This window comes from Diorhabda carinulata, chromosome 12 (assembly GCF_026250575.1).
Source record: "Diorhabda carinulata isolate Delta chromosome 12, icDioCari1.1, whole genome shotgun sequence".
NCBI classification, from domain to species: domain Eukaryota; kingdom Metazoa; phylum Arthropoda; class Insecta; order Coleoptera; family Chrysomelidae; genus Diorhabda; species Diorhabda carinulata.
Genome location: NC_079471.1, coordinates 8545687 through 8572742, shown reverse-complemented (window position 1 = coordinate 8572742; position 27056 = coordinate 8545687). Strand labels below are relative to the sequence as shown.

Sequence of the window (27056 nt, the reverse complement as noted above, 5' to 3'; positions counted from 1 at the left end):
AGTCAACAGCCCCATCATATTAGAATTTCAAATACAACAAGGTAAACCAAATATAGCCTATATTAAAATCAAATAAATTATATACAATTCAGATTTTTCTCTAAACTATCAGGAAAATGTCTGGTACTATAATATGATAGTGTCGACCTGCACAATTGTGAGAAATATTATACTTAATTCATGTTGATTGAGGCAGGTACAGGTTTATGTATACTTTCCATATCGTTCCCATAAATCCATTTCATTCATATAATTAGAAGCAATTATTTCACTCCACTTACTCTTTATCATAATATAACATTACCTTTATTTCATCTAAAACTACTTGTTGAACCATTTCTCTTTAAAGCTTTATTTTCTTTAATTAAATTTTGAGTGTAAATTTTAGCTTTGCTATCAGAAGTAAAAAATGACCAGCGGTGCATCTTCTCATCAACAAGCAAAAACAAATCAACCTTTATCACCTAAGGAGTTTTTTCATAAGCTTTACGGCGATTTAGATAATAAGCCCTGTCAAGAAGAAGTCAAACACACATCGGCATCCATTAAAACAATTGACAACGAGTTGATTACACCAATACCAATACTAGCGCCATCGACTTTACCTTTTCTTCTACCTCATGCTAGCGAATCACAGTTAGCTGTAGCGGCTGCGGGTTTATCGGCCTTCCGTAAGTACTATTTAAAATAATTGCTTTGATGTTCACCAATGGAAATAATAGATGTTAATTTTATATTTTTTATACAGGGTGTTTCCACGACGAGTTTAAACTGTATATGGCAAAATACTTATAGTTAAATCCGGTAGAACCTGAAGTCGACTGTAACTGTTATTTTGAATAGAACACCTTATATATTAATACATTTTTGAAATATATTTAAAATTTTAGTGTAATGTTATATAAAACCTTTTTTCGAGAAATGCATACTTTTTGAGTTATTAATTTTTTTGTAAAAAAATTGACCGTTGCAGACGCTTATAAATTATTTTTTTACGAGGATACCCTCAAAGATATGAAAACGGTTTCTATTCGGTTGCTTTTACCAAAGTTAGACGTATTTGAATCTATGCTGAAACATTTTTCATTTTATACAGGGTGTGTATAAAAAGTGTTCAAAGTTCAACTTCATAAATATCAAATTTCTTTATTTCTTTAAATGGAACCATCCGGTTTTTTCTATTTCAATGCATTCAGGGGTAAAAAATAAGGCAAATTCATGTATAATTTCATACACCTAAGGCTTATATCCAGATATTAAATGTTTTCTGTAAATTTTTAGCGATGCAGATGGGGTCTAAATTTTATTTCGACCCGTTGATACAAGCACTAAGAAATAAAAAAGAATTTTTCTTTATCTTGTCAAGATCTGTAAAAAAATCAAATCAAATTGTATTTACTAATCCTACTGCAATTTTTAGTCGTTTCCGAGATATTTGAGGTTTTAAATTATCATGTAATTTTAACAAGTTTTAATTTTTTATATATACTTTTAGTGGGTTTGTGATAAATGACAGTTATTTAACTGTCATGAGTCAATTGTTAATACTTTCGAAAATCGTTAAAATTGCTTGTTCTCAATTTAATAACGGATAAATAAAGTTTAGACCACACCTGCATCTCTAAAAATTTACAGAAAACATTTAATAGCTGGATAACGGTTAGGTTTAGGTATAGGAAAGTATACATGAATTTGCTTCCTTTTTCCCCCTGAATGCATTAAAATAGAAAAAACCGGTTGATTCTATTTAAAATTTGATATTAATGAAGTTGAACTTTGAACATTTTTTATACACACCCTGTATAAAATGAAAAATTTTACAGCATAGATTCAAATACGTCTGACCTTGCTAAAAGCAACCGAATAGAAACCATTTTCATATCTTTAAGGGTATCCTCGTAAAAAAATAATTTAAAAGGGTTTGCAACGGTCAAATTTTTTACAAAAAAATCAATAACTCAAAAAGTATACATTTTTCGAAAAAAGTTTCTAGACAAAAGTATACTAAAATTTTACGTAGATTTCAAAAATGTATTAATATACAGGGTGTCCATTAAAAATAACAAAGAACTCGACTTCTGGTAGAACCGGCCATCTTTCAAATTATTTTAGTTAAAAAGATCGTATCCAAAAACCCAAACGTAGGAATTTTCATGATTTTACTATAAGTATTTTGCCATAAAAAGATAGTTTTAAGTCGTCTTGGGGCATATATATATATATATATATATATATATATATATATATATATATATATATATACGGTGTGGAACAATCAAATGCAATAAATTCCTTTATAAATAAATGAGGGCGTGTTGGGAAAAACGCTTCAACACGTTGATTTTGTATTTTTAAATGCGCATTTTTTAATTATACAGTGTGTCATTCAATGACTAATACCAGCATTCTTATTTTAAATACATTAAATACAACCTCCAGTATATTATTTATTTTTTAGAGTCATAATAAAACAAAATGTCGAAAGCTCAGAAATCTGTTTTCAGATTTCTTACAAAAATTAACATTTACAAAAGAAAATCTTTTTATTTCACAAATTGGGTGAATTACACTCAATACTTGTTTCCCATTAATGAAGCTAATTATATTAATACAGTAAGCGAAAATTATTCCATCGTTCCTTTTTACTAATATGAATTTGAAAGTAATACAAAAAAATTTGTTTAGTGCTCTTATATAATTGTGAAAAAAGAGTCGGGCGCTCGATGTACGAAAAATATGACACAAAGCGCCCAATTATACGAATATTTTTCATTTACTATTATTTGAATCGAATTTTAAAAATTATAATCACCTTATTACTTCAAAAATCTGTTACTTAAAAAAATTATTTCGTGAAAATATGACTTACTACTTTATTATTTGCGTATTTTAGACCTAATGAAACTTTGAACACAATTTTGGAAACAATGAACCCTTGTATATGTATAAAAAATTATTGTCAACAAGACCTATGTGGTTTTCCCTTTTCCATCATATTAAATATCATTCAAAATATTTGACAATATTCATCCAAAACATATTTTAGACGTAAAACTGAAAGTTTCAAACATTTTACTAACAGCTACTTTCTGGCATTTCAAAATAGTTTAATAATTTCGAATTTTTTTTAAGTGGGCCAACTGAAATGGAACGGGGCTCGTAGATATAAACAATTTGTGTACTTTTTTTCTGGAGTAACCACCTCAATTGGTGTCTGTAGGACCACGTTTAAATTTAACAAACCAATAACAGATTGTTCTTTTCGATGTAGCTGAGTCTGGATAACACTTTTGAATCCATTGCTGAGCTTATAAAATATTTTTTTCATTAAGAAGTAATGATAAACTAACAGAAGAAATTGTTTTGAATCCACTGTTTCGAAAATATCAAAAGTGGCTCCACTTTTTTCTGACTAATCGAAATGTCATGAAATTTGACATATAGTATTTTGAAAGTTGGTACTTCATAAACGTCGTATGGATTTGACAATGGCAGCGCCATCTGTATGTCAGTCACACGACATATTGATGTTCAAAATAATGTTCTAACTTTAACAAATTCATATCTCAATCGAGCAAACCCACAAGTTCCTGCAAATATAACATATTTTCAGCAAGATGGAGCGCCATCCTATTACCAAATCAATGTCCGGCACTACTACTACAATTACGTCTTCAGCAACCAAAATACGGTTAACATGAAGGTTGTCTCTTGATATTTTTCATTTATTCATCAATAAAGCGTAGAGACTTTGATAAGAGAAAAGTATTTTATTTTCTTGTTGAAGAAAAAATTGAAGACGATCGTTTTATGGTTAGAAAAAGAATGTTTACAGTCGTAGCTACATTTAATTCAAATGGAACCGTGAGTTCCCAAAATTATCGATGGTGGAGTTATAACAATCCTAACTTCATGATTAAGACTCGTAATCAATATTCATTTAAAAGAAATGTTTATTTACAAAGATAAAATATTCGGGTCCTTTTTTTCGGGAATCAATGACCTCACAAGATATCTCAATTTGTTACAAACTCAATTGTATGATTTTATTGATTACCTACCAATACATCAACAAATTTGGTACCAGCAGGACAACGCAACATGTTATAGTACGTTGCAAGTAAGTCAATATTTGAAAAATTTTTTGAATGGAACAGTGATACACAGCTAGGTAACCAGATTTAACCCCGTTAGATTATTTCTTTTGGGGTTACTTGAAAAAGAATGTATATTTCTTAGGCAGTTGGCAGAATCCGGCATTCTGCAGACTGCCTAGGGAGTTGGCAGACTGCCGGCAATTTGAAGGACGATCTATCGAAAGCCGACTGCCTAGGGAGTTGACAGAATGCCGGCGTAAGAGAAAATTATTGATAACTAGCAGTCATTCGGTTGACAGCTACAATAAGAGAAGGTCTGTCGCGATTTCTTTTCATCGTAAATCGTTTTTAGTTCTGCCTCAACCCACTTTTTCTGCGAGTCGTGATCATAAGTGATTAGAAAATTCAGTGAACCGAGATGAGTTTGAAAAAAAACTGAAAGATGCGTTAGGTTATGTTTTGTTAGGTTAGGTTAGGTTAGGTTAGGTAAGGTTAGGTTAGGTTAGGTTAGGTTAGGTTAGGTTAGGTTAAAGTTTTGTATTTTGAAATTGAATTAGAGAAAATTATTATGTTAGTAGGAGTCGTCCCAAACATAACGTTGTTAAAGAAAAAGATGTATTTTAGGCAGTTGATTTCGATGATACATTCTTCCATCTGCCGGCAGATGGAAGAAGTCTGCAGAATGCCGGATTCTGTCAAATGCCTACGACATATACAACCAAAAGCCGTTTACAAACGTCCGATATTTGGAAAGGGTTATTACGGAAGTCATCCAAACTAGCATTACCAACATGATTAGAAATAATGTTAAGAAAATTTTGTTTTGTTAAATTGTAAAATAATACCTAAATTTTGTTGTGTGTAACAATTATTTTGAAGCATCAACAAAATGCTGCAACAAAGTTGGAAAACAAAATTGTTAATTTCCTTTATTGAGGTACTTTCCTCTTGAGTAAAATTCATATCTCGTATAAGACTGAAAAAAATTAAAATCTGATTGGTTGTTATTTAGTTTTTAAGTCGTGCAAAACTTTTTACGAAGAATAACTTTTTGTATCCAAATATTTTCTCAAATTTTTTGTAATGTTTAACGTAACAGTGATTGACGGAAGTGCGGAAGCCCTTAGATGTATACAGGCGTATTAAGTGCATAATACGATGTCACTAAAGGGCTCCCATATGGTCAAAACTATTACATTTTACACGAAACCTATTAATATTTACGTAGAGGAAAGACAGCCGAGTAATTAACCGGAGATAATTCATAATTGGTATGTGCATCCGATGGAAAAAATCCCAAGGAGGGTGTCAATATTATGAAATAATATGGGGTGAATGCTGCAAGATACATTGTGTGAATTTTATCACCTTGAATAAGAAATGAGTCAATTCTAATTTGATTATAGGTAATCAAACAAAGCACATGGATAACAAAATAGATGTAATCGGCGCATGAATAGTTGCATTAGACTGAAACGCTTCTTACTTTCTCAGATAATTGAAAAGGAAATCTGTTCTAAGTAGTCACAATTGCTAAAGTGAGCGAATAAATATTCTTATCTATGAATTATCCAATAAAATACTTTTATAGCCTATAATTATTAAACGTTTTGCAAAATACCTGCACGTTAGTTGACGGATGAGGTTAAAAAAGGAAAGGAAGCGTTTTTAGGATATAAGGGAAAAAAAAGCGAAAGTAATATCAAAAGAGAGCATGCGCCAGGATGATATGGTTGTAATTCAATTATCTATTGGCATCAAAAGTGGTAACTATAAATTTGTTGCCAGAAAAATCAGAACATAACTTCGACAGACTCATACCTTGCCTTCTTATGAATATACCCAGAGATTCATAAAAAAATTAGTGTGGCTACCATCCTCTATCATCACTACTAAATTATAGTCCCAATTTGTGACCCCCATTCCAAAAAACAATTACTTTTAAACTGATATTGTAGAAAGTTATTACAAAAAACAATCTTGATTTTTAAATTTCCTATATAGGAATGCCCAGTCTTACACCCCATACATAAGTCGCCAGAATTGGCACAACCATATTAGCCCATTACATTACATTATAGCTTCATCTCAACAAAACAGAAAAATGACTGAAAAAATGACGCATTAAAGCAAACGAATCAAAATCAATCCATGTAACCTTTACCAACCGCAAAGGTAAATGCCGAGAAGTCGTTCCAAACAATCAAGCCCTGACACAACGTGATGTCAAATATCTTGGGATTCCCCTGGACAAGCGATTAACTTGGAGGAAACACACCAAACGCAAACAATTAAGTTTGAAACTAAGGGATTTATACTGGCTTATAGGCAGGAAATCCCAATTATCTTTAAAAAACAAAGTACTGAGCTACAAAGCAATCCTAAAGCCCATAAGGACCTACGGAGTCCCATAATGGAGATCAGCAGCCAAATCCAATATTGAAATTATGGAGCGATTCCAATTGGAGGTCCTACGAATTATGTTTCAAGATTTGTGCCAAACTTTGTCATAACTCGTGACCTCTATGAGCCAACGGATAAAGCAGAAATGAAAAACTTATCCATATGTTACAAAGATAGGTTAAGCCTCCACCAAAACAGACTGGTATCTAACCTAATGGTGCAACCAACAGTTCAGCGTAGGCTCAAAAAATATTTCTTACGACCTAATCAGTAGGTTTTAACGAGTGTTAGTGTGTTCCAAATAGCCAAACCTAATTGATCTAGTTATTAATTATAGCTGTAGGAGAAAGTGGATTTCTTATAGATTGCAAATAAAGCTGGAAAAAATGTTTTCGCCATGACTGGACGATTACCTCAAGCCATTACTGTCATTAGCCAACCTTGATTCAAGACTGGTTGGTTTAAGAATAGAAAGTTAAGCTTTGGCCATGCTTGGACCAAGATTGAAAGACCTTATTTTGGCCAAGAATTGATGAGCCAAAAAAGCCTTTGGCCAGGCTCGATATCCACCTTTGGAACAGACTTCTACAAAGTTGAGCCAAATCCGAACCAAGTTTGGAACTGTCGTACCTTCCTCTATCGGATTCAGTATCCTGAAAACTAGCAGTATTTGTTGTACCTCGAATCCAGTGTTCAGAAATGGAATGAATCAATCTGTGTAGATATTTTCACTAAGATTCTATCAAGGAGAATTAGCAAAAATTGAAAAGTCACTAATCTATCAAACCTCTATCTTCCATTTCAAATAATGCGAAAAAAAAAATAAAACAAAATGTTTGCGCCATGACTGGACGATTACCTCAAGCCATTACTGTCTTTAGCCAACATTGATTCAAGACTGGTTGATTTAGAATAGACCATTATTATCATTTGCCAGCATTGGTCTAAGAATGAGAATTCCCGCTTTGGCCATGCTTGGACCAAGATTGAAAGACCTTATTTTGGCCAGGAATTAATGAGTCAAAAGAGTCCAAAAGTCGTCACCGGTTTGACCAAGCTCGATAATCACCCTTGGAACAGACTTGTACAAAGTTGAGCCAAATCCGAACCAAGTTTGGAACTGTCGTACCTTCCTCTATCGGATTCAGTATCCTGGAAACTAGCCATATTTGTTAGATCTCGAATCCACTGCTCAGAGATGGAATGAATCAATCTGTGTAGATATTTTCACTAAGATTCTATCGAGGAGAATTAGGAAAAATTGAAAAGTCACTAATCTATTAAACCTCTTTCTTCCATTTCAAATAATGCGAAAAAAAAATAAAACAAAACGTTTGCGCCATGACTGGACGATTACCTCAAGCCATTACTGTCTTTAGCCAACCTTGATTCAAGACTGGTTGATTTAGAATAGACCATTTTTATCATTTGCCAGCATTGGTCTAAGAATGAGAATTCCCGCTTTGGCCATGCTTGGACCAAGATTGAAAGACCTTATTTTGGCCAGGAATTAATGAGCCAAAAGAGTCCAAAAGTCGTCACCGGTTTGACCAAGCTCGATAATCACCCTTGGAACAGACTTGTACAAAGTTGAGCCAAATCCGAACCAAGTTTGGAACTGTCGTACCTTCCTCTATCGGATTCAGTATCCTGGAAACTAGCCATATTTGTTAGATCTCGAATCCACTGCTCAGAGATGGAATGAATCAATCTGTGTAGATATTTTCACTAAGATTCTATCGAGGAGAATTAGGAAAAATTGAAAAGTCACTAATCTATCAAACCTCTTTCTTCCATTTCAAATAATGGGAAAAAAAAAATAAAACAAAATGTTTGCGCCATGACTGGACGATTACCTCTAGCCATTACTGTCTTTAGCCAACCTTGATTCAAGACTGGTTGATTTAGAATAGACAATTTTTATCATTTGCCAGCATTGGTCTAAGAATGAGAATTCCCGCTTTGGCCATGCTTGGACCAAGATTGAAAGACCTTATTTTGGCCAGGAATTAATGAGCCAAAAGAGTCCAAAAGTCGTCGCCGGTTTGACCAAGCTCGATAATCACCCTTGGAACAGACTTGTACAAAGTTGAGTCAAATCCGAACCAAGTTTGGAAGTGTCGTACCTTCCTCTATCGGATTCAGTATCCTGGAAACTAGCCATATTTGTTAGATCTCGAATCCACTGCTCAGAGATAGAATGAATCAATCTGTGTAGATATTTTCACTAAAATTCTATCGAGGATAATTCGTAATCTGTCATTTTTCTATCAAACCTCTTTCTTACATTTCAATTGTAATATCCAAACTATTTATTAGTGAATAGATTTTTTTATGTAATAGTAATGACTTTTAAGAAAGCTTATATGGAATCATCATGGCCGAAAATCGCTACATGAGGCTTTCGAGGCATCGAATCACTCTAGAAAGCACATTTCCCTTCCGCTTTCCCTTCTTCCTTCTGACTGTCAACAATACTTCCATTCGGAGTTTTTGAGCTATGCAATACTAATCCCATCATAATAATATTTTACATTTCATATTGTTAGGAGTTGTATTTTCTGCGCTTCTATATCTGTTCTCTCCGGTGTGAGAACGGACACCTTGCAGTTTGCTACTTACCGCTTGCGACTTGGAATCTCCTATTTTGTTCGAGGCATTGAGACGTGAAATATTTCCAGCTTTTAAAATGTAATAGGTATTTATTTCAATTTTTGACGCGAAATATCCTTTCTATAATAACTATAAAATCAAAACAAACACCAACATTGTTTTGTACATTTTCTTTCTGTACACTGGAGAAGTCCCTAGTGGAATGAATTTATTTTATAGGATTGTACGAAATGCTGTTACACATCAACTTTTAATTCGAAGTTTGTATTCTCTATATTTTCAATTAAACACTATACACAAGGGCTGTATAAAAAGTTTTAGACCTTAAACTGCTAAATTTATCTATAGAATTTCAGCCGTTTTGAACGTTTAGTTTCTGTTGACAATCGTATACGTGAATCGTTCTGAAGATTTTTTTGAAAATGGAAAACATGTCAGTGAATATTTGCTTTGGTAAGACCCATGTGCAAATAAAAGAAAAGTTGCATATTGTGTACGGAGACTCTGCACTTTATCATCATTTACGATCATAAAATTTTGGGCAGTTAAGTTCATACGTGGCCTATCAGCTTAACTGACTACGAACCTTTGGGGGGGAAAACTGCGACTATAATAAAAGATATAAACGGAAAAATTCACAAAATCGTACTGGACGACCGCCAGATTAAGGTAGGGAGATAGAACAGGTTATTGGCATATAAAAAGTATCTATAATATACTAACTGAAGATTACGCAAACATAAGCTATTTGAGCGATGGGTACCGAATTTGCTCACTTTGGATCAATATCGTAGTCGAATGAGCATTTCCCACTGGCTATTAACTCGATTTAATTGAAAGGTGAAAGGGGGAATTGTAAAAAGCGGCAGCATTTAATGAAAATAATTCATCATAAAAAATTTTGGTACGTGTGAAAATTTTATTATAACAAAATAATCTGTTTCTTCTTTTCTTCTCTCCTTTCCTCTCTTTCTTCTCTAATTTTCTTTTCTTCCTCTTTAATAATTTCCGCTCTAACTCTATTATCAATTTTACCTAAAGAAGAAACATTATATTGAATTTACTATCAAAATTCAATAATAAATTACCCTCTTTTTCCCCAATAGCAGCTTGTGTTTGCTTTACAATGGTTTCTGGTAGAGCTGATATAGTAGCTTTAAGTTTATCACTAGTAGGAATGGTTTCTGGCAGCATTAACGCTCTAGATAACAATAAAAGGGAAGGAGGAAGTTTCTTATTTAAACTTAAGTCTAACCATTGCTCTAATTGTGCCCTTAATCTTTCTTCGCTTAATCCATACGCTCTCATGCCTCTTGCTCTGCAACAAAATATTTTTGAGTTTTCAAAATTTTCTATAAAAACACTAATGGTTGCAACCCTATGAATTGATGTTTATTCAGTGTTCAACCTTTTTTAGTTTACTAATTTTATGTATATGTTGTATGGGTACAAACAATTTCACATGATTCCCATTTTCAATCACTGTAACTGTTACCTGTATTAACAGTACACATTTCATCAATTACCCTTTCAGGAGAATAAACATTTTATAGTATTTTTTCAATCCAAGAAACAAAACTATAACACTTATAACAAAAGTGTGTGGGCTTCATACGAGGATTGTCCCAGAAGAAGGAAAAATGTTTTTTTCAAACTAATCTTCTTTTAGCTCCATACACTATTGCCACTGATATTCAATAAGTTCAATAACCTTTTTATAATAAGACAGCCATTAACTGCTGACATCACCTCTTTATTTGACCACCGAACAATTTTTTCAAGTCTGGAAACAGAAAATAATCCGAGGGGGATAAATTTAGCGAATAGGGTGCATGAGCTAGCAAATCAAACTCTAATTCATTAATGCAATAAAGAATGTGTGAGCTGGTGCATTGTCTTGATGGAACAACATTCTCTTCTCAACCAAATGCGGCCATTTGCTTGATTGCTTCTCTCCAACGTTGCAATAAGTTCGCATGATACTCGCCGTAGGTAGTTTTTCCTTTTTCAAAATAGTCGATGAAAATTATGCCACGCGCATCCCAAACAAGCGACGCCTGTAGATGGAACGGTCTCTGTCTTCTTTGGAGTCGATTCTCCCTTTTCAGTCCATTGTTATGGTTGTTTCGCCGATGGTTATGAAAAGGCGCAAAAATTCGGCTTTATATCTGTGAAACATTGTCAAACACTCGATAGAAACATCTTAACTATGCTATTTTTGTTGCATTGTGAGCGAATGCGGCAACCATCTTGCGCACAGCTTTATGTATATCCAAATTTTCTTTTAATATGCGATGTACCGCACTTTTTGATGCCTACTATGTCGGCATTGGCTGGCGGATTGTCTTGATAAAACAATACTTTCTTCTTAGCCAATTGCGGCCGTTCTTGCTTGATTTCTTCGCTCAAACTGTGAAACATTGCGAAATACTCGATGGAAACATCTTCACGACGCTCTTTTTGTTCCATTGTGAGCAAACGCGGAAACCATGTCTGCTAGCTCGCGCACTTTCAGTCGACGATCATCCAGTACCTCTTTGTGGATTTTCTTCAACATTTCTGGAGTCGTCACCTCATTTGGTAGACCACTGCGATGCTGGTCTTCACAGGTCATAAGGCCTCGAGTAAAATATGCTACAAAATATTTTACTAGAATCTACTTTAGCTTTTATATTTATTGGGCTAAAGCCTTTCAAATAAAAATTTTGTATCACATAACGACCTTAATTATTGATGGCTGCCAAACAAATACTAAACAACGTGGAGTCCTCAATTTCGACACATATGCAGTATATATTTCTTTCTAATACAATGGTATTAGCAATTATCGCCATCTCTAGGTCAGGTCAGCTACTTCTGGGACATCCTCGTATACTAGTCTTAAAATAGATACAATTTATATAAAATTTAAGCGTCCCCTTTTTTTTCACCTGTATTATTACCAACTTCTGAAGTCATACGTACCAACCCTGTCCACCACGACCGTTATCCTGTCCTTATTTTTTACTTTTTAGAGCATACTCAGACTTTTATAAAGTGTGGTTCTTAAGAATGCTTTTTGTATATATTATAATATAAAATTTAGAGGAATAAATTTCATTATTTAGCTTAGTTTCTAGTCCTTTATTTTTTAAGATTTATCCCATGTTACTCGTGGTGGCATTGTACTTTCCCAAGTTTTCTTAACAGGCGCAGTGTCATCCATCCTTTGAAGTAGGCCTTACTGTCCTAGTTGTATCCTTTCAATGTTGTATTCTTATATAGGTTCAACTTATAAATCTTCACTTATATGAGAGTTTCTGACTATCATTTCTAGTTACTCCTTTGAGTCTTCTAAGATATTTCATTTCTGCCGCATAAATTTATGTCTCTCTCTGTCTATACTCAAGTTTCAAAGCTGTATGTGAGAATTGGCCTGTAAATTGCTTTCATTTTCTTTTTTTTAAGAGCCTTCTCTATATGGTGTTCGCCTTCTTTGTATTGCTTAATTCTACATCTTGTCTCCCTGTTTGTTCCAACATAATTTCTAGACGTTGGAAGCTACTAACTTGGTCTATAAGTTCCTCTTCAACCTTGATTTCGATGTTTTTCAGATACTACCATAGCTTTGGATTTCTTTTTGTTAATTTTCATTGCGTTTTCTGGCATTATTTGGTTCCAGTTAATTTTTTTGTATGGTTTTCTGCAAAGGTGCATTCTAATAAATAAATGCGCTCTAGAAATGTTCTTTGAGATATTTTTAACTTTTTTAAAAATTCTTTATTTACAATAAACGACTTCTACAGCAAATAACTTTACAAACAAAACAATGAATGAACTCGAATTTATTGCAATGATTTTGTATTTATTTGATCCGTGTATTGGAATCCGCAGAGTTTGTGAATATTATTTATTGCACTTTGGAATCCGCTGATCGTGTGGCAGTGTCGAGGATCTTTCACATTTCTATATAGAGTGCTGTATCGTGCGAAGAGATATGACTGATTTGGTTTTTTCTCCCAATAGTTAATAACATATTTTCGTAGAATCCGTTTGGTTAGAGGATAACCTACTTCATCTAGTCATCTGAATCGGGGTACCAATTCGACTTTATGTTCGGGAGTTAAAAGCGGTTTTCTTTTAAGTGGCTGTTTTTTATTTATGTTTTTACTCATGAAACGACTTAAAGTTCTTGATATGTTGAATCTTTTCAAGACGGAGTTTTTTGACTCTCCATATCAAACGGCGAATAAAGATTTTTCTCGAAAACAGTTAACTACATAGTATGGGACCGTGGCAAAACTTAGCTTTATGTATAATGCACGCATAGGAAATGTCCCTAGATCATCTCCCACGACTCCTAATCTCAAAGTAAATTCAGATCAGGGTGAAACTGATAATCTGTAGCGTAAGAAAGTAGAAATTACGGGGTGTGGGAATATTCCGAATATACCTTATTATAAGTAATTTCTTTTTTCACATGTTCGAGGATATATTGAAAAATTTTTAGCCTACTAAAGAACCAAAGAAAATTTCAATGTTAATATATTTTATTGCTCAACATATTCTCATCTTAATTGGATACATTTATTACAGCGTACCTGAAATGTCTCTAGACCTTTCAAAAAAAATGTTTCTTCTTGCTCTGCAAACCAGACCTCCACAGCTTTTATCACCTCCTCGTTGGAAGAAAATTTACGACCTTTTAAACTTTTTTTCAGTTGAGGAAAGAGATGATAGTTGGACGAAGCCAAATCTGGTGAATAAAGGGGGTGTTCTAGAAATTCAAACCATAAATGACGAATTTTTCGCATGGCAACATGAGATTTGTGTGCAGGGGCGTTGTCCTACAAAAACAAAACACCTTTGGATAGCTTTCCGCGTCTTTTCTCTTTAATTTTTTCCCGTAGAGTGGTCAATAATGTCGAATAGTAATCTCTAGTTATTGTTCTACCCTTACCAAAAAAAAAACAATCCTGATTACTCCATGGCAATCCCAAAAAACAGAATTAAGAACTTTTCCAGCAGATTTTTGGGCACGAAACTTTTTAGGTTTTGGAGAACCAGAGTGTCACCATTCCATCGATTGTTGCTTTGTTTCAGGATCGTAGAAATGTATCCAAGTCTCATCCATAGTAACAATTCGGTTTAAGAACTCTACAGATCGAACGCGATGCTTCTACCCTTGTACGTTTTTGGTCAACATTCAAACATTTTGCAGCAAATTCTCTCATGTCCAAATTGACGTGAACTATATGATGAACGCGTTCGTATGAAATATTCAGTGCTTCAGATATCCATTTTAGCCCAACTCGACGGTCTGATAAAATCATGTCATGAGCTGCATCGATATTTTCGGGGACTGACACGGAAACTGGCCTTCTCGATCGGTCATCATCGTCAATGGAAAATTTACCTCTTTTGAAGCTTGCAGTCCAATTTTTTACGGTCTCATACGAAGGACATTGATCACCAAGGGTATTAAGCATATCTTCGTAAATCTGCTTACCTCTTAACCCACTTAAATACAGGTAATGATGGCTTGATACTGCAATTTTTCGATTTTCACAATATCGGTGGACATTTTTTTTCTTTTAATTTATTGCGTAATTCTGGTTCACTTTTTTGACTTACTTTACACTGACACTTCTAATAAGTTATTGTTCGTTGCTATGGTAACGCAATATTTTGTTTATGCATAGAACTGGTCTAGGCTAACTAGATTTCAATACATCCTCGTACATTTCAATATGTTTTGCTAACATTTTTTCATTTCACTATTTTTGTAAAATCTTCTACACTTTGGCTTATTTTATTTATTCGTTTATAGCATTCCTGTTTTCATACCCCAACATTCCCTATTCTTCTTCAAATTTATGTTATCAATTTCTGTTATTTTAACTTTCACCATAAATAGTGGTTAGTAGTGACACGTGTGCATATCATAACATTTATTATTATTTTGTTGTAACTTTCTCATATTATTACATCGTTTGAATCACCTCGAATTTGATATTTATTTCCACTTTAAATCGCCCGCCCCTCGTATTTAAAATCAATGCTTCACTCGTAGTTTCATATTACTTAACCTACCCTGATGTACTCAATGTTCGACCTTACAAATATACAGCTATAATAATCGATGGACTGGAATAGGAAGTGAGGGCAGTCTTTTTTTTTCACCTTGGTAAGATCGCATATGTCATCCTGGGTCGACATGATGAATGGATGCAGTGGTCGAGTTCACACGATGCTAATTACATATCAATATGGTTAGAAGAGGCTTCGATGATACTACCACAACGGCGTTTAAGTTGCTAATTAAGCGTGATTCCTTGTTTCGTTCATGATTTTATGTTTGTCACTGATTTCGTGAATAACAGAGGGGAGAGATATTGAATGTAACGGAATATGTTAGAAATTAATTTAATTACACTGGCCAACAAGATTTTCGTAACACAGACGAGACCTTTATTTTTAAAATGGAAATACCCGTTCAATAATAGAAAAAATTGTGTGTTTCAACTCCGACGCACGACTGGAGTTTACTCCTTAAGTTCGATAGTCTAACCAGACGCAAAAAGAGTTTATTTAACTTAAAAAAGATTGGTTGATTGCCAGAATATTTTGGGCTTCCTTCATTAATTTTTTTTTAATCTGTAAGCTCGCTGTCTCTCGGCTGGAGTTTTTGGAAGTTTAGATTTTTTCCTAGTCAAAAAATATAAAAAAAAATTAGAAAATTTATAAATGCATAATTATAAAAATTTTAACCGACTTTAAGAAAATTGATAAAAAAAGGTTTCTATAAACATTTTTTTTTTAAATTATTATAATTAATTTTTTATTTAAAATATAATATTATCTTAATAATTAACAAAAATGCTTATAAAAAGATAATTATGTCACTAAATCTTATACATACAATAATAAATAATACATGAAAATTATTTAAATAAGCTAAAAAATAACTTTTCGAAAGAAAATTATATAAAAACATTATTATAATGAAAAAATATTGTGGATTTTTCTGATAATATTATCGAATTATTGACTACAGTTGTTAATATTTAAAAATTATTTATAAAATAAATCATAATAACGTGGAAGAATTTATAGACATCGACAAAAAAATTAATTTTTGGTTAGGTTAGAAATTTTCTATTTTATGTGGATGCGCTCGATAATTCATATTGGGTTGATTATCTAATTTTATGTGTTGTTTTCAAATATATATTTATATGAACTACATCGATAATTATTAAAATATTTAATAAATACAAATTGCACATGCTCATACATATAATACATGAATTATAAAGTACCTTGCAACCACGTGTTTGTTAGATGTTCCGGCAATATCATCTACACACTTTAGCGGAACACAATGATAATAAAACTACACAATGACAGCAATATAAGTATGTTGACACTGACAAATTGGAAAATTGCGCATCATAGGGTGCGCACCATAAACGTAACGAGGTCATTCATCGATAGATTTTACTCCTCACATTTTTCTCATACCGGGCCCCTTATATATGCAAATCGATTCTTAAGGAGTAAACTCCAAAAATATTTATTAAGCTCTAACACGTACCACTTTTCAATAGCTTGATTATCCCTGTTTACATTATCAGGTAGGTAATTTTATAAAGGGGCGGTTAATATCGGTAAATTTTATGGCCGAAAAAGTACCTGTACTGAATTATTCACTATAATAAACATAAACACGCCGTAGTGGAGAATTTATGGTGACATCGCAAACCAGGCCATTTTCCGTGCTGTGTTAGTTGTAGAGTGTCATTGGCACAGTGGATGAATGGGAAGAAGAAAAGCATGCCTTTTGCAATTCCAATGGTATGGCGGGAAGCTACTAACCATTTTGACGACTGCTATTTTTGACTAACAAAGACTGAAAGTTATTCTATCAAAATTGCCGTCTGCTATACGACCTCTTCCCCATAACGAAGATTTACCAGTACCGATTGCGTCTTTAGATCCGCAAAATATTGTTTTTAGAAGATACTGGAGACAACGTATCATCAGGAAGCTCCGGAAAACAATGCACCGACCCTATTTTTACTCCAAGTACCAGTTCCGGCGAGCCACATTCGATTGTTCAAAGTGAGCTGAAGGATTTAAGACGTGATTTGGGATTATCAAAGCAACAGTCTGAATTTCTTGCTTCCCGTCTTAAGGAATGGAATTCGTTAGCCAAATAGACAAAAATTAAGGCCTTTAGAAAAAGAAATGTTACATTTTCTGCATTCTACAGTATGGAAAATTCGTTGTGTGCGTGTACGGATATTAATGGTCTAATGAAGGAACTAAATCTCGTCTAAATATAGTTTAAAAGCAGTGTTATTACATAATGAAAATTTGAAACCGTCTATACTAGTTGCTCATTCTGTAAAGATGAAAGACACCTATGAAAATATTCGTTTGCTTTTAGACCAAATTAACTACAACAAGTATAAGTGGCAGATATGTGGAGACCTGAAGGTGATTGGAATTTTAATGGGACTTCAGGGATGGTTCACGAAACATTGCTGTTTTCTTTGTCTATGTGACAGTCGGGCAGTAGATCAACAATTTGTAAAAAAAATTGGCAAGCAAGAAGTGAGTTTCAACCGGGATATCATAATGTTAAGTTTATACCCCTTGTATATCCCAAAAAAGACCTTTTGCCGACCCTTCACATTAAACTTGGATTGATGAAAACTTTGTAAAGGCTATGGATAAAGAGGGTGATGGATTCAAATACTTTAGAGAAGTCTTTCTCCAGTTAAGTGATGCCAAATTAAAGGAAGATATTTTTATTGGGCCACAATAAAAAAGTAAATTTCTGGACGATGTTAATTTTACAAAAAAGCTCATCAGACAGGAACTAAGAGCATGGAAGACATTTGTTAGTGTAGTGATGGGATATTTGGGCAACAATATGGATCCAAACTAGCAACAGTTAGTTGATGAACTTCTAGACGCCTAAAAATCCTTTGGTGCTCGAATGTCATTGAAAATTCATTTCCTTCATTCCATTAATCCCTCATAAAAGGGAAAAGTAGAGCTAATTGATATTTAAAGTAAGTTTCTGTATTTAAATGTTTAAAAAACGTGAAATTATCTTTTTATTAAATATTATATATTTTTCCAATGAATATGGTTCTATAAATATACTCGTAACATAAAAACCTTACGTGTTACAATTATTTTTTCATATTTTCTTATTTGTATAGGTCCATTTTATCACAATATGCTATTCATTCTTGTGTTACTACAAAAAAATTTATTTTGTCGACTAGTGTTATTAAACATATTTTAATTAATTAACAGGCTTTGTAATAAGTTCTGTCGTTTAATGGGAGGTTATAATATTACGTTTTGTCATTTCAGTTTTCTCAAATTGGTATTAAGGGCTAATTTAACAACCTGGGGTGAAACAATGGAACACACATTTTTCCGCCAGTTGTCACAAATATAAAACAAATTTTTCCTATATTTGTTTCAAAGTTAAATTGATAAGTCAACAAAAATGAACAAAGAACAAAAAAAACTGAACAATTTCTATGACGTAATGCTTTTGGTTATCCTTGTGAAGAAATAAGAAAAAACAGTCGAATCCAAAAAAAAGTGATACGGTAACTTGGAAGCAAAAAAATGGAAGAAGAATTGGCAAGAGAATTTAATGATGAATATAACAAAAACGGTGATGTTTTCGATAAAACCACAACAAATTTAAAAAATGTGAGATAATTTAAAGATTTTCAAGAACAAATAACTTTTTGTTTTCTTGACGCGTCGACAATGTTGATAATTTCTTCATCATCATCGAATTTATCAAATATACAGTGCAAATCTTTAATCAGCCTACCAAAACCCTTTATAATATTGTAAAAATGTATTTAAAAAAGTTAGATCGGATCCTCCGTTTCCTGTTAAACTGAAGTTCAAACTACCCCCAAATGGAAGTTTGTCAATAAACTCCACCTATAAAACCTGAAACAAACGGTATCTGTAGTTTAAACCGATGTTTGAGGTTTAAACTTAACTTGTAAAATTGTGTCTAGGTCCTTATAAATACGTGTGAAGTTTTAGGTAGATTTTTACAAAACAAAAAATGAAATTTTGCAAAAAATATTATTAGTAACCCTACATAAAGATGCCCAAGCTGCTCTCACAGTTCCAAGCATCCACAGTAATAAATAGAAGTAAAGTATATTTAGAATCACGGCTCTAGTTTCTTCGATCTCCTCTACTGTTAAGTTCCTTTGAGATCTGCCTTCATCATGTCAAAAAATAACGACACTAGATGGGTATTGTTAGAAGGTCTGGTTTTTACTTCTCATTTCCCTCTTTATCTGCATTTCGAACAGCACAAATATGGGATACTTCATTTAAAAATGGCCACTAAAGTCTTAAATATGATACACGTAATGTCCGATCCAGATTTTACATTTCACATTCTCGATGCGTCATGTATCCAAGTTCTTTGAGTCGCATCTGAAAAACCGACAAGGAGTGGAGCAACAGGGACATGAGCGAGTAAGGACGATAAGAGCGCACCGTCCACTCGCGATCAGGCTTAAAGGATGTGTAAAAAACGTAACAACGCGAGAAAATATAGCAAAAATACATAATAACATCTACCGAGAGAAATTCAAAATAAGCTATAAGCACCTCTTAAGATATCTGATGAACGAGGCTAACTCAAAAAAGCTTGTAGACAACTTTCCTAACAACATTTTGAAAATGTTTTTATTACTGAAGATGAGATTGGGTCTAAAACTTGATTCTGAATAAAAACAAACGGCTAAGAAGTGGTACGAGTACATCGTTCTAAAGCTAGTAGGGGTTCAAAAATTGGACATCAATTTTACAGGAAACACAATCACATTTGCTTGTAAATTCTATTTATCAATGGACCAGAGGCAGAGAGACCATACTTTGTATCCCATCCCAAGTATATCTCGAAGAAAATTGTGGGTTGTGGATCATTGATAATGAATCAGCTTGTGCAAATGGAAAAATCACATTTATCGTTTCTTTTATGAAACAAAAGGTTTCAGTGGCCAGTATTATAATAAATAAACAAAAAGCAGTTACACCTCAATGGTATACCGAAATTTGTTATCCACAGCTATTTAGAGCGCTGAAAATGTGACACTTAGATCCCTTATTCAGTCGTGGTATCTCTATATCGATAAACCTTGAGCTCATCGTGCTCACGACTCTTTCAGAATCTAGAATTCGAGTATTAAACCATCCACCCTATAGTTCTGACTTAATACCAAGCGATTTGCAGTCTGGGAAACATTGTGTGATTCCATTGAGGAAAAATAGAAGCATGGGTTTGATCATTGGTTCTTACGTATGAGGAGGTGTACTGAGTGTGGTGGAAATTAATCCAAGAAACAATAAATAATTTATTAAGGATGGCAAGATCTACTTCGAGACCGAAGTTCATAATTGGGTTAGTTGGCAGTATAATTATTTGAGATGTGATAATAAAAAACTAACATTTGTAATAACTAAACTCAATAAGTTTTCATCACAATATCAGCCATATTTCGAAACCTTTAGAATACCAAAATAACGTTTCCGAAAGAATTGTGACGTTCCATACTTAAAACTTACTATGTATGAGTTGAATTAAAGTAAACTGAAACACACAATTCAATAATATTTGTACTAATACCATTTCAATATACATTAAACATCAATTGCAATTACGCAAACGCTTTGTTTAATATTATTATTATTACTAACAATTGTGGAACGTTCAGCAAAGCGGGTAGATAATTCACGCTATATTGTAAGCCGATTACCAAAAGCATCCAACAATATTTTGTAATATTGTGATGACTGCATAAAGAGTCTTTCAGAGTAATATCTATTTTTCAGCATACAAAATCCTCGAGTTAATACTGAAATTTAATGTGAAGGAAATCTTGGGATAAGGCTTATACTTTCGTTTACTGAAATAAATATAAAATTTAAAATTCTAATCAGTCACTTAACTAACATAAAAGGAAATCTCTTCATTCAAAATATTCCAGCGAACGTTGATGTTGTCTCTGGGTATGTCCAGGGCCCCCCTAGGGGCTACTGGCAACTGTTTGCAAATAAGGATTCTGGATCATGTTCTTTTATTTATTTTTTTTATAAGGTAAGCAAGTGCTTGAAATAAAGCAAAAAACTGAACTTTAGAAGTCATATTTATTTGTAAACTAAAATATTAAAATGAAACAAATAGAATAAAATCATAACAAAATAAATTCTTGTCAAATCGGTTTCTTTTATAGCTCAAAACTTGATTTATAATTTAAAAAAAAAAATTAATTTTAAAGGCGGGTTTTGGATCATTAGGGATCTTATCTCGGTATTCATAGTCAAATATTTTTGGTTTAAATTTCCTCCTGACCATAGGTAACGCTTGTACAAGAATTTCTTGAAATGATTGGTTAGATCTATATTGCTGGAAGTGATCAACTGAATATTTAAGTAGGTTTGACATACTTCAATATTAATTAAAGCACTTTGCATTTGTTTGCTGACAATATCTATATGAAATAAAACGCCATGCCAAATAATAATTTCACGAATAAATTTTGTACAGGCGTTAAAAGGGAACTCGCTTTAGGTCTTGCATCAATGTGAAAGGAATTATCTTCAACTACTTCTAGAAGGCTTTCGCAAACCTTAATTAAATAAAGTTTAAGTGGATTTATTGCATCAATTCTGCCAGACCATCTTGTCTCACTTAGAGGCTTAAGAATGACGAAAAAAAAATTCATAACTCTTGTACAAGATTAAAATAGTTTATTGTAACACCTGACACCTTAGAAGCGACATTTACTGTTAAGTTCAAAGTATGAGCCCCACAAGGTACAAAAAGGGCTCTCGTATTCGGCCCAAAAAATTTCCTTATAGGTTTTTTTCATGTGAACCGCTCTTAGTCAAGTCAAAAACTCCTTCAACGCGTGTTTTCGTGTAGGTTTTTCTAACGTGGGAACGGTCTATGCAAACTGGCAAATTAGCCATTTGGTGACGTGTTATGTTTATTCAAACATCTATAAATTCCAAGGTCATGTATCTTATCGATACTGTTTTATGTAGTCAGCTCGTATCGTGCTCCAAATATTAAAAGCAAATCTCAATACAAAAAACGATAGCTATAATTGAAAAAGGTGGGGATTCATTGTGTTAAAAAAATAAGAAAATTATTACATTTAAGAAAATGAAAACTTGCACAACAATAACTGTTCAAGCAAAGTGAATGAATAAGAAAAAGATACCTGAAACGCCATAACAGTTGGTGATAAAGCACTGCAGCTAAGGGATACGTTTCTAATTCTGAAAGGAATCAGACAGATACTGGAACTGTAGAACCCCAACCTCAAGCAAGAAATACAGATAGAAACAAAAAAAATGGACAATTAAATTCCAGTTTACTGGTTGTTTAAATTATAATAGACAAAATGAATAGTTACAAACTAATATTTTATTAGCATTGTTATAGGTAACTATCAAAATTTGTGATTAACTTTTTTCTAGGTACTTATATTTTAGTACTTATTGTGATAATTGTAGATAAAGTACTCATTAGCAAAAAAATCGGGCGAAAACCTCTACGATTGAAAGTAACAGGTAAAAACCTCGTAGTTTTCTTAGTAAAATCCCCCTTTTTATGCTTGTTTACCATAGTGCTAATTAGGAGTAGGTACATGCCCCACCACTATTAATGAACCATCAAATGTCAACCGATATACATCACCGTTAACAGCAAACAAGAATTCTTCTTGAAAATGGACAACAACAAGTGACAAAGCTGCTCAAGCGGTAACTGATAACTTTTATTGAAGACATGGCTCAGAGCTCAGAGAAAGTCGAAGAATAGCTATGAGTGGCTGGATAGTCAAAAAAAACTTAAGATAGCTAATCCTAAGCCAAAAAGATCAGTTACTGGCCCCAAATTAACCACAGCTGACCGATCAGACTGTCTACGATTTGCCAGAGAGCACGCTAATTGGCCTGATGAAAATGGGGCTCCGTTCTCTTCTTAGACGATAGCAGAGTGTGTCTGCATGGTAGTGATAGAAGAGGACGAGTCTACAGAAGACCTGAAGAAAGATTCGCGTAGTCTTGTATAAAACGAAACGTGGCTTTTGAAGGAGGCATTTCAATGGAAGCAAGAACCGAGTTGGTTTTAATGAAACTGGCGGTGGAGCGGGGACAACTCAATATCAACATTGACCACTCATTATGAGGCTAAGACTAATAGGTTTGAGATGCTAAAATCAAAAAAAGAATGGAAGCTACAGAATGTTTGCTAGAGACTAGACCGTCAGCGTGCGACTTGAGACTATTTTTTGCTCTCGAGTTCATAATATTTAACTTGCGGTAATAGTCTTAACTCGCTTGATCGCCTGCAGATCATCATCCAAAATTTATCTGTGTTAGTTATGACATACTTAACCGCTCGTTAAATAATATTTTAATTTTTTGTAGTGAAACAAATTCTTCAATTTAACGATTTTCAGTTTTCTGAGACAATTGAATAATAATGAAAACTTTATTTTGAAAGACTTTTGTCTAAATATGCAACCTAGGTCTGAAAATGAACCCTAACTTTTGCAAAATTATAATCTTATGCCCAAAGAGCGTTCTGCAGCTATTGATTGAAGAAGGCTTCTCTCAAGGGGATTCCAAGATATGGAGAAAAATAAAAGTCATGCAAATCTAGACCGATTTCCAAAAATACATTAAAATCTGAAGTTGTATCATTCGCTCTCTTTGTAGGAGAGAATTTTTTATTTTTGTTTGACTGAATACTGAAAAAATTATCTAAAATTACCTTGATGAGATCGAAATTCAAACAATGGTGACTTACGAGCTTTATCAAATTCTTAACACATTCTCAAATTCATTGAAATATGAAATCCTGATCCAAAAAAAAGCTCAGAAATGAGATTTGAAGAAGCCTGGATGAATTCAATTTGCAATTGGGGGTCTGGAATACAAACTATTATACTTAATGGATTTTTTCAATACTTTTTACTTAATCATTGCAATATTTTTAATTTAAATTTAGTGAAAAATAGGTCAACATTTGGAGGATACTGTTAAAAATGTTTATTTAACTAATTTACTCAGCTTATACTGGTATTATTTATTTTAAAACGCAGCCAAAGTACTCGTAAAATTATATCGATATTTCAGTTGCTAGAAGGCGAAGGAAAGAAGGAAGACCACGACGCCAAAGAACAACTTTTAGCAGTGATCAAACATTGAGATTGGAGATAGAATTCCAAAAGTCAGAATATATCAGTCGGGGACGGAGATGTGAACTAGCGGAATCGCTTAGGTTGTCAGAAACGCAGATAAAAATTTGGTTCCAGAATAGGAGAGCTAAGGACAAAAGGATAGAAAAGGCACACATTGATCACCATTACAGGTATTATTATTAACATGTTTTGATTTTCTTAATTCTTAAACTTTTTCTAGTACATTTTCCTTGTACAAATCAATAACAATCTGATTATGACATCACAATATTAAACCAATAAAATGAATTATTACGAGGGCCGTTTTTTTCAACCACCGATAGGCTATAAATGAAAGCCAAGTTCATGTAAAACAACAATTTTATTACAAAAAGATTGGCAACTTGCCGTCAATGTAGCCTAACGGTTAAGTAACAATAGAGTACAAAACAGACCTTGAAACTTCTAGAAATTCCGTAGACAAAGCAGCAATGGTGAATCTTCGTTTTTCTTTAACCATTATGTCAACTCGTTGAACCAGGTCATCTGAAACGACAGATTTGCGTCCTTGGCCCTCTTCAGCATGCATATCATTACGGCCATCTTTAAACTTTCGACACCATTAACGCACCATCACTCATGAAGTTTTCACCATACCAGGCCCTCACCCTGTAGAAAACGAATCTCACTTCTCAATTCACACTTGGCGGGACCATCAATAATGGCGGACATGTTTACGTGGCTGTAGCACAACGCCGACTGACGCCTGAATATCAACGGTGTGTGTAGTGCGAGAGCTTCGCAGTCGCCTACATCGCATGCCCGCTTTCTTTTGCCCGCGTAGCGTCTTCACAGAGCGATCGGAGATTGAAAAAAAAACGGCCCTCGTAAATGATGAGACAACTTACAAAAAAATATTATCGCAACTATACGAATTTGTATTATGGACGCTAGTCTTAGTGTAGAAGGTAGCGGTTTCAAGACAAAACAGATTCCAAACGCCTCGCCTGAGTTTGTGTAAGTATTGAAGAGCAGGTAGAAGGTTTTGGTTTTTCCCAAAGTCAGGTATATTGCGAAGGATTAATTTAATTGTATTCTATTTGAACATTAAGAAGTTTGCATGGAGTTTCCTGAGTCAGTTATCGGGCAGTCAGATGGGACGGATTATCGTTTTATTGAGGGAGTATGTTCGGAGAAATGTTTATCTGTATTAAGTATTTATAAATGCAAGGTTACATGGCGTGGTCGCCACAGTATCGTGAACAAAATAATTTTATTCGATATTTTATTATCTTAAAATTTTGCCTTTTTATATACCCTGAAATGGATGTTTGTAAATGTGCCAACCTAACTTTCTTAAAACTGTTAAAAGAAATACTCTACCTAGGCGAAATTCTAAAACGGAGAAATTGAACTGGTTGGAAGAGAATTCCGAATTTCATTAAAGAATAATATATGAATAGCTATTCAAAAAGTAAGGAACGTATAAGAAAAAATGATGGAGGAGGCACATTGGAGGAGAGTATCCTCCCCAGCAGTTTAAGAGGGTGCCGAAGGCAGACCTCACGGAAGTGCCTAAGAAAATAGATTCCAATGAAAAACTCTAACCATCATCTTACCTTAATTTAAAAAACTGCAACTTTTACAGAAAAAACTGCAATTGTTATATTTTAATGTAGTTAAGTATATGCTAGCGATCTCATTGTGCGATTTCCGTAATCACATGTTTGTCTCAATTCTTCGATACTCAGAGACTGAGGTTTTATTACATTTACGTAATATCAAGTTCACAGGAAGATTTATCACTAATAAAATTTTGAAAAAACTCATGATTTAAGTTTTAATAATCGAAATATTTCCCAGATTTTCGGAGGGGCGAGTGCCTCTACTGCCCCCTCTTGGAGTCGCCAAATAAAAAATTCTACTTGTCTCCGTAGCAACCAAACAAATTAATGCGCTATAAAAGAGTTGATAAAGCTTTGAAATTCCTTCGTCATAGAATTTTAAAACAGCGTTTTTATCCAGTTGCTAAGCGACTCTTCGAAAAAAGTAGAATAACTATGTGTAAAATCGGAACTATAAGAAGTAATTCTTAGGCCTCAGATGCAATTATTCCTTACTTTCTGAGTAGCCTCCATACTAATGTAAAAAGCAGTCATGATTCCCTGATGGACCTACGAGGATGTATTGAAATCTAGTTAGCCTAGACCACTTCCATGCATAAACAAAATATTGCGTTACCATAGCAACGAACAATAACTTATTAGAAGTGTCAGTGTAAAGTAAGTCAAAAAAGTGAACCAGAATTACGCAATAAATTAAAAGAAAAAAGATTCCACCGAAATTGTGAAAATTAAAGTATGGAGCCATCATCAAGTACCTGTATTTAAAAGGGTTAAGAGGTAAGCAGATTTACGAAGATACGCTTAATACCCTTGGTGATCAATGTCCTTCGTAGACGACCGTGAAAAATTGGACTGCAAGCTTCAAAAGAGGTAAATTTTCAATTGAAGGAGATGCCCGATCAGGAAGGCCAGTTTCTGTGTCAGTCCCCTAAAATATCGATACTATTCATGACATGATTTTATCAGACCGTCGAATTGGGCTAAAACGGATATCTGAAGCACTGATTATTTAATACGAACGCGTTCATCATATAGTTCACGTCAATTTGTTCATGAGAAAAATTGCAGCAAAATGG

General features: G+C 33.6%; 1 protein-coding gene across 1 annotated transcript in view; it reads left to right on the top strand.

Annotated features, from left to right (window-relative positions):
- Positions 1-409: 409 nt before the first annotated feature.
- The window catches only part of LOC130900273 (homeobox protein rough-like), a 34460-nt gene continuing 7813 nt past the window's right edge, over positions 410-27056 (top strand). Inside the window, exons 1-2 of the mRNA XM_057810781.1 lie at positions 410-671; positions 24312-24546. Of these exons, the coding sequence (XP_057666764.1) occupies positions 410-671; positions 24312-24546 (497 nt within the window). The remainder of the gene's footprint in view (positions 672-24311; positions 24547-27056) is intronic.